The sequence below is a fragment of the Mixophyes fleayi genome, chromosome 1 (assembly GCF_038048845.1).
Source record: "Mixophyes fleayi isolate aMixFle1 chromosome 1, aMixFle1.hap1, whole genome shotgun sequence".
Classification (NCBI taxonomy): Eukaryota; Metazoa; Chordata; class Amphibia; order Anura; family Limnodynastidae; genus Mixophyes; species Mixophyes fleayi.
The window spans coordinates 23,417,797-23,427,637 of NC_134402.1; the positions used below are offsets into that span (position 1 = coordinate 23,417,797).

Genomic DNA, 9,841 nt, shown 5'->3' on the forward strand with positions numbered 1-9,841 from the left:
CAGAAGGGGAAAGAAGCTGTTGGGCATATGGATTTGGCTGCAATACTGGGCTAATTGGCATTTTTTTTAGTGATGCAAGCATGTTAAAGAATACATACAACCACATTAATGTTCTGAATTCACACCGTTTTTTGTGAAAAAAATATAACTCACTAAGAACAACGAAACGAGGCGCTGTTAACTGATCTCTTTGTGCAGAGAAACTTGATCAAGGGGGGCTTGAAAGGGGTGGGGGGCTGTAAAGGTTGATACTACAGTTGGATAATTTATTAAATTGAATGATACTAAATAATTCACTCCCATAGTCTCAGTTTGTTCCCTCGCTCCTGTAGAGTGTTCTGTCTCACAAACAGGACCTTCTCTGCCTCTCGTGTCCTGTCCTCACCTCCTTGTGGTATTGGAAAGATTTTTATATACCGGTATTCTAGGTTGTGTTTTCGCTATTATTTGTTCTCCTGGTGCAATATTTACTTTTATTAGGTTCTGTTTGTGTGTTGACTGTAAGGCACTGAATATCCTGTGGAGCCTCATAAATAAATGATTTAACAAACAAGCCAATGTCATTCAAAGGCGATACCATTGACGGTTTCAACTGCCTTAGTGTAAATTAGGTATAGTTGCCGTTACTACAGCAGGCCCTTAGCGAACCAGATGTCTGTGCTAGACAACTTCTTATCTGAAGTCAAACAAGGGATCAGAGCTGTAAGCATCAGACTAAGCAGAAATATTCCCATTTCAGGGGTCAAAGTACCACAACCTTAGTGAAATACAGTATCTTACAGCAGTGCCCGATTCCATAAGCACTCATAGAATTTCCCAGGGGAAGAGCATGATGCAAAAAGCCATATCAATGCACCTTATTATTTCCTTTAAGGACTTATATTAAATATCTGTGTAATTTGCTTAACTTAAATATTTGCAAATATGATGGTTTTAAAAACAAGGGGGATATATAATTTAAAATAACTAAACTGTATTTGTAGAGGCAGAGATGAACTATATTTGTTTTTGAGCAGGAAAGACAAATATATGAGAGCAATACCTTCCAAGGTGCTTCCTCTAAAGTTAAGCAGACTACTAGGGTTCTGTCCAGTCCTGTACAAGAGCATGCAGCTTATCTAAATGTTTACCACACAAAAAATATTAAAATAATTTAAGATGTACCTGCTTTCCAGTGAAACCCTGGCAAATGACTTTAGTGTCCTTATTAATGTACAAGTGTTTCCGGGAGGCTGTATAGGAGTTGTGCCTTACTCCATTCTGTTGCACTAGAAAACAAACAGAGCACAACTGATTTTTCATACACAGCAACCCTGAATAATACCAGATTAGTCATATTATACATTGACCACTAGATGGAGCAAAACAAAGCAACAGTCAGATTTATATCCCATCTGGGCTCTGCATTTGCCATTCCAGTGTACATGTTGTTTTTTCACTTATGGATACACAATAAGTTTCTATTAGCAGTTACACCCTCTCAATGCAAAATAATGCTCTTTTATAAAAGCAGAAATTGTACATTTGGTGAAGTTAACTATGTTTGGAACACCTGGGGGGAGGTGAAATAAGGAATCTGCAAGTGCACAATGAAAATGATTTCCCTGTCGCTCCTAAGCTGAAATTCACCTTTTAAACTTGTTTTCCCCATTTAAAAAAAAACTTCTCTCTCTCTTGGGGGAGGTAACAGACTCCAGCATGCAGATGGGGTATGTCTGACTACTGTATGTCTGAGTGGTCTGGCCTTTTACTAATCCCATTGAAGTACAAATCAGGTCTGATTAGATATATGCCCAACTAAGTTCTGCGCTCGCGACAGAATGTTCCGAGTATAAAACTTAATTGGAGCATAAACTTGATCAGGAGAAACTTTCTTCAAAAGGAAAATAATAAAACCCTCACAGATGTTGCCTTTGGTCAGTGCTGTAAGAACATTATTTGAAAGTAGAGATGAGCGATTCCGCTAATCCAAGCCCACCCGAACAGTGCGGATCCGAACGGGATCTGTGCACTGTTCGGATATTTCCGGCGGGCCAAAAATTGAAAACGAGGCTCTGTCGTCCAAGTCTCACGTCGAATCTCGCAAGGTGTGGGAGGGAGGGCCCAGAACAATTCCATCTTGTACCTCTTTTTTTGGCATTATGTGCTCAAGCTACCTCGGTGCAACCTTTTGGCCTAAAAACAATATTGTGAGGTGTTCAGAATAGACTGGAAATTAGTGGAAATGATTGTTATTGAATGTTATTGAGGTTAATAATAGCGTAGTAGTGGAAAAAAACAACCCACAAAACTGGTTTTTAGCACTTCTTATGCTTTTTTAAAAATAAATCAGAACCAAAACCTTTCGTCGGATGTTTTGGCAAAACAAATCAGAACCCAAAGCCTCAAGCTAAGCAGAACCCAAAACCCAAAACACTAAAAGTGACCGGTGCACACCCTTATTTGAAAGGTGACATTGTTCTGAGTCCTGAGCACAATGACGGAACAGACTTCAGGTCATATGACAGGACTGTACAAGTGTTTAATAGTGTAAAATGTGACTATTTAGTATTTGATTCTTATTAACAGAAACGTGAAATCGGACATCTTGGAGTGAGCGGTCTGTACGGACACAATGGATCACATCTATGAACTGCGAGACTGGTGGGCTAGCAACTACAAAACACATTAAAAAAAACCAAATACGGAACAGATACCAATCAGATGTTCCTTCATTTTCAAAACTATGCTATTGATTGCAAGCAGATTCTGATTTTATTTTTTTATCTAACACATGAAGACAGTGGCTCACACGGCTGGTCGCAAGAGCTAACTCTCTGTCTCGATACCTCTCACACTGCCAGTCTCTGCAGTTTGCCCCTCACTTAGCATTTGGTGTAAATCTCTATTAGAATCTGCACATGGGAGAACTAGATCTCACTACTCAATACCTTGACAGGCATCCTGTATCAATCTCTCATACATCTGCAGCTGTCTGGCTCCTCGTGGCATTCACAGAGTTCTGAAGTCTTCTTCTCGAATGCAGACAGCTTATACTTGAATGTAAGCCCCTTTCTGTTCCTATCACCCGACGAGTATCACAGTCAGGTACAACTCAACCGGACTTGATCTGGGGCCACAACACACATCATCTCTGCACTCCCATGTACACTGAACTTCTCGAAACCAGGGGATCAAAGCCTTGACATTTAAATATCCCTAACGCCTTCTCCCCAGAAAATTTTTCCAGCTGGGTGACATTAAAAAGCAGCTGGGTGGAGGCAGATGTAATACTTTGCAATAACAATGAAAAATGTTGGAGGTTATTGCCTACAACTGCGAGGACCGGTCAGACTTGTGGTCAGTGGTCTAACACACACTGCTGGCTGTAGTGCTCAAAAAGTACCTGTTATAATAAGAGAAACATATTTATTCTATTATAATAGGACTCTGTTGGGCTCCAAGAGCTGAGTGGCAAGTAAATACAGCCGGAAGGAGCACCTGGGAATTAGGTGCTGGGGAGAACACTGTCCTTTATTTATAAGGTGCCACAAAACTATGCTGTGCAGGGCAGTTACAAATCAACCAAATACAATTGCTCATAAAACAAAACACAGTCAATGTTCACAAAAGGAGGTGGAAACATAAGACAGCAGAGATAGGGCCCTGCTTGTGAGAGTTTACAGTCTAGATGGAGAGGGCAATAAGAGTTTGGAGTGGACAAGGGATTGAAGCTAGTAGAACATCCAGCGGTGGGGAAGGATGGGCTATAGTGAAGAGGTATTTTTAGAGAACACCTGAGGAATGGAAGGTAGGGGGAGAGTCTGGTCAGATGGGATAGGGAGCAGCATGGGAGAAGTATTGAAGGTGGGAGTGAGAGGTGGTTACTAGAGAGGACAGGCATACATCAGCGTCAGATCGAAGGGGGCAAGAAGGTCAGAGATGTATAAAGGGAAGTTAATCTCATGTACCACACATGAGCATAATACAAACCTAATTGTGTTATTAACTGTAAAATTGTATTAAAATAAAAATATATTTTGATGCATAGGAGGTTGATTCAATATATATCTATCTATAAAAACCAAAGCCAAAATTAATTGATCAGATCACCTGAAATTGAAGAAGACAAATTTTAAAAATAAACAAACTGAGGAAATAAATCAGCAATGTATGGGGTTGAGTCAGCCTTCTATGTGAATCGCAGAAGCTTCCTTCTCATCAGTGGTGCAATCCACCTCCTTGCTTAAAGAGAAGTAAAACCCCCATGTAAAACTGATATGGAATAAATATATATATAAATAATTTCACAGGGGGGGGGGGGGGAATCTTGGATTGTGTGTGTATGTGATAGATATATTTATATCTCTTTATCTCAATGGCTGTATTACGAAGCTGAATAATGTACATGAATTTACTGGAGTGGTAATGCATAACTAAATATATCGACCAGACTCTTATTCCTCAATAGCAAGTTGCTATATGTTGGGAGGGAGATCCTTCTCTAAAAGAGCAGACAAAGTCTGAGTGACAGCTTGGCAGACATGCTGTGGATTACAGAAACAACAGCATTGTCCCAAAGACGTGGAAAGAGATGCAACAGTCTAATGGAGTGGGGAGAAATACATTGCTTTTTAAACAGAGCTGCAGTGAAATGTATTATTTAACAAAGCTTAACATTTTCACTGAATTCCCTTTTTTCAGATAGCGCACTTAGCCTAGAATAAGACACAGTCAATAGATTAATCTATACTATAACAGCCATTGTCTTTGGGACGCTCTCCAAATTATATGTTTATGCATTGCTCCGGTGCAGAGGGAGAGCATTCTTATTTCTTTTTTTGAAACAATTGTCATCAAGGAGTCCCATTAAAATGGTCAGATTTGTTTGTTATAGCACGTAAAATGTGTTTATCTCACAATGTTTGCTGACGCTATTACAGATTGGCGTCTCTTTCCCTGATTAAATGTAGTTTTAGCTTAAGGCAGTGGTTCCCAAACTTTTGCAGTTTGCCTCGCCCTTAGAGTCTCCATAATTTTTTCAAGGCACCCCTCCAAAATAATTACCGAGCAGTCCTGTTTAGAAATAGTTGGGTCAAAAAAACGTAATCAGTATTTAGGTCAGGACAGAAATACTTATTTTGTTGTATGCAAAAATAATACACATAAATGCAAGGAAAGATAATATTTTTATAATTTTTTTCAATTATAGTTCTGTCAAAGAATAATTGACAGCTTACTCACACTGTGACCTCCTTCACCTCCACACATGCTGCCCCCTCTGCATCCAGTCACGCCGCCCCCTCTGCATCCAGTCACGCCGCCCCCTCTGCATCCAGTCACGCCGCCCCCTCTGCATCCAGTCACGCCGCCCCCTCTGCATCCAGTCACGCCGCCCCCTCACACTGCCCCCTCTGCATCCAGTCACGATGTCCCCTCTGCATCTAGTCACGCTGTCCCCTCGCACGCTGCCTCCTCTCACTCTGCCCCTCTGCCGCGGCCAGCCAGAGAAAATGTAAAAAAAACAACAACTTACCAATCCGCGCGGCGCCCGGGACCCAGCATCCTGCTCTCTCCCGCAGCTTGTCACTGAATGCCGGGCGCGTTGTGGAAGAGGGGAGGATGCTGGGTCCCGGGCGCCACGCAGATTGGCAAGTTGTTTTTTTTTCTCTGGCTGGTCGCGGCACCCCTGTGACAGCGTCGTGGCACCCCTGGGAGACGAAGCGCACACTATGGGAATCGCTGGCTTAAGGTTAATGTGTGACTCTTTTGAAGATTAGAGGGCCTTGAAGTGTATCAGGCTGCCCATCATTAGTTTAGAAAGTAAAAGCAAACATCCAATGGGTTAACACACCTAATAACCCCAGTTCTCATAAATGTCTAAAACTGTATGCTACTAAATAATATAAATATTTAGTTAGCACTTTAAAAAAAACTGAACCATAGGTCAATGAGCTTATTCACAGGCAATTTTATAAGATCTTTGTTCTGCCTGTGCTTATTTTCAGCCATTTGGGTTATTAAATGCACTCATTAAGGGTCATAATTCGACAACTAATAAATGCAACATAAAACCAATACAAAAGAATAACAGGGAAACTAGAAAAGTAATTACTGTGAAATGTTTACAGTTGTTATTTAATTTTCTACTTAAGTTTACAGGTCAGCCAAACCACAGACATTACGGGCCATGTGCACCTGACTAGGTTCCAGTGTCCCTATACAGAGTTTAAGATTGGTCTGGTTGTGCTAGGTTAAAGAAATGACAATCTTATTATTACCATTTATTTATAGAGCGCCACTAATTCCGCAGCGCTGTACAGAGAACTCACTCACATCGGTCCCTGCCCCATTGGGGCTTACAGTCTAAATTTCCTAACACACACAGACACAGACTAGGGTCAATTTTTCAGCAGCCAATTAACCTGCCAGTATGTTTTTGGATTGTGGGAGGAAACCAGAGCACCCGGAGGAAACCCACACAAACACACGGAGAACATACAAACTCATCACAGATAAGGCCATGGTCGGGAATTGAACTCATGACCCCAGTGCTGTAAAGCAGAAGTGCCAACCATTTAGCCACCGTGCTGCGCTATCTTATGACAGTGATGTAGTAGGAAAATTATGTGAGAGGTCTGAAAAGACTCCAGCAAACACCTCTGTTAACCAGAGGAGAAACAAGCATTAGTGCAAAGTTCACAGGGATGCCTGTAAAACTGCTTTTACCTGATGAGGCAAGAAGTAACTTCTGTGTAGATTTACAGCGTTGCACTTTGCTCTCCCAACCGGTTTGGAAATCCTACTTCAGTCTAACAAAGCAAAATGTAGCAACTATAAGCTCAAGGACCAGAAGAGAATGTCAATGCTTTGTTTAGGTTTCATACCCTCCGAAATTTGATTTGCGCTAGAAACGCTTGTTTGATATTAGCAGTCAGGAGGTCACTGGAGTTCTCCTAAGCTTCCCCAAATGCATTTATATGCAGTAAATGCAAGTGATTGGAGCAAGAAGCATTCAGAAAAACACATTACCACAATGCTCCCAAGCGCAAATAATATTTCAGGTAAGGGTTTGCATGAATGTTAAAAACACTAGAACAATGTCATGCATTTTTATGCCAGTGTGTATGTGGCATTTCAGCGTCAGTTGGGTCATAAATTGTGATAAAAGTGTACCAATAAAAATCTCCCTGTTAAAAGCATGCATGTGTGATACAAGTAAGTGTATACAAAGTGATTTTTTTTTAGAATCCATTTTTGTCAGACCACTGATGAGTAAATTAGACTGTGTGCATTGTTTAGCTTTGGATAACAGGGTTATTTATTCATTTGTTGGGTTTTTTTGTGAAAAAGGACAATATGAAAAAAACTTACTGGAACCTCCAAACAATAGCTTAAATATATCCACATACTCTACCCCTTGCTAGAGAAGTAAAACCATCAAAGCATTCACAAAGTGGCACAAAACAGCATTCAGTTAATTTATCATAAGTACATTTACAGGTGAATGCAACATTGTAAGATTGAGGAATGGTTACACTTTGGGTGGGTAGCAACAAATGTTCCTAAATCACAAACAAGGAAAAGATAGATAACTGTTAATATCATACTCCATATCCAAACACTAATCAGACTGCTAAAATTGCAACATGTGCCTCAATTGTGTAATTATACAGATGGCTAGTTTACAAATTTATAGACCGATTGTTATGCTGAGAGCACTGGACTGATACATCATCATTCACTTGTACCGCAAAAAAAACTACACAACATGTATGTATGTGTATATATATATATATATATATATATATATATATATATATATATATATATATATACATTGCTCTAGTCAAACTAAATACGGTAACACGACCACTGGTCAAACAATGGCAGGTTAAAAACAGGTTTAGTACATGAATCAGACAGTTTAAAAACAATCCCTACACTGTGGGGGTATTTAATTGTCCGCGGGTTCGAGCGCGGAAAAACTATTACCGTTAATACGGTAATCTCTCGCTGGATTTCAGCTCGCAGCTCCCTGAGTAAGTAATTAACCGTATTAACGTTTTTTCCGCACAGGATTACCATGATAACGGTGATACTGCGCGGGCCGCGGGATTCGGCAATCCCGCGGACAATTGAATATGCCCCTAATTAAATGACATAGATACATAAAAAAATAAACATTTTTACTGAACGTTTAGGTTTATATTTTAAAGCCATTAATAAAAACAGACCATGCACACATGGAACAAGGGGACTTGCAGATGTGCTTTCATCTAAACTACCCTCAATAAGCCCATAATTGCACAGCAGAAGGCTTACTCTCCCTGCATAGAGAATAAATATAATAATAGTGTATAAAGATCCACTGATAACCTGTGACTGTTGGAGGCAGCTCACAGTGACCTTGGGTAGGGGAAGGGGGGTCACCAATATACTATGCACCAGGCCCCCCACCCTGCCCAATGTGACCCAGGTGTAAAGCAGAGCTGGACACAGGGTAATGGTGCATTAGACAGACAGAGAAGACTACTCTAGGGAAGGGCAGTTGTGCTGCCATTGAAACCAATAGGATATGATATAAAAGGGCAGATATTTAGCCAGCTATAGGGTGTCAGCCTCAGCCCTTTCCTTGCCATCACGTGGTATCACCCTGGGAACTCACACAGAAAGCGGGCGAGGTGACGTCCCTGGAACATGTTGCGGGTCCTTCAATGACAGCGGCGGGCCCAGCTAGCAGCAGCAGCAAGAGCAGGAAGAGGAGGGGTCCTGACTCTGCCAGGACCCCGGGGGCTGCCCTTGCCAGTGCCTGACGGACAGAAAGCATATTACAACCCCGCAGCTCCCTGATAACGTAGCGCTGTCATAGTCAGGAGCGCTGCACTGTGTGACAGAGACTATGAGGGGGACAGGGTCCAGTTTTACCTGACAAAAATGCGAATAGGAGAATCACGTTGTGGCTATGCAACGTCAGCGGCCGATGGTTTGACAGCTACTTCAGGAAACGTCTCCAATCCGGGGCCATAGATTGAATGGGGCGGCCATTTTATCGGAGACTAAGATTCGTTGAAGTATATGGTGCTTGGTTCGACATAAAGTGTGGACAGATAAAAGGAGAACTGTCAGGAGGGTGTCCCTGATATTGAAGATGAACCTTGTTTCAATTGGAAGAACTCTATGGCGGCTTATTTAATTGGTAGAAAGTTTTAGCCGTCTTAACTGCCTCCTTTTCTCTATGTGATACTACTCTGCTTCTGCTTTTCCCCACTTATATCTTAGCATTAAGTAATGTATTAACTTAGTAGGAGTAAGGGGGTACATAAAATATCTTCATAAATATATCATATAAACAAGGCCTGTCCAACCTGCGGCCCTCCAGATGTGAAACTACAAGTCCCAGCATCCCCTTCCAGCTATCAACAGGTTGTCTACTGGCAAAGCATGCTGAGGCTTGTAGTTTCACAACACCTGGAGGGCCGCAGGTTGGACAGGCCTGATATAAACCATACTTGCCAACTCTCCCTGAATGTCAGGGAGACTCCCTGAAATAGGGGTGATCTCCCTCACTCCCTGAAGAGTCTGGCATTCTCCCTGATGCTGAGCCAGTACAAGACAGGGTTGGCTTCGCCATATGTGGCATGGTGACATAGTTCACAAATTGTGTCCTATGTCCATGTATTGATGCTTAGGGATGTGACCATTTTCATGGAAACCAAGATTTAATCAAAGACTGACAGGTAAGACAACATGACTTCAGAAATGGAGACAGAAATGTAAAAGACACTTCAATCTCTAGAGATTCATTAGCTGCTTTTCTTTAACGCATAGTTGCCATCTCTCCCTGAATGTCCGGGAGACT

General features: G+C 41.5%; 1 protein-coding gene across 2 annotated transcripts in view; it reads right to left on the reverse strand.

Moving 5' to 3' along the window:
• SUCLG1 (succinate-CoA ligase GDP/ADP-forming subunit alpha) overlaps positions 1-8,824 on the reverse strand; it is a 33,556-nt gene extending 24,732 nt beyond the window's left edge. The window contains exons 1-2 of one of the 2 annotated variants that reach the window (XM_075192577.1): positions 8,648-8,755; positions 1,165-1,268 (exon numbers count right to left, since the gene is read on the reverse strand). In XM_075192577.1, the coding sequence (XP_075048678.1) occupies positions 1,165-1,268; positions 8,648-8,681 (138 nt within the window). In that variant the 5' untranslated portion in view covers positions 8,682-8,755. Of the gene's footprint in view, positions 1-1,164; positions 1,269-8,647 lie in introns of both variants that reach the window. The other variant, XM_075192513.1, reaches the window with a different exon arrangement.
• Between the last annotated feature and the right edge of the window lie 1,017 nt (positions 8,825-9,841).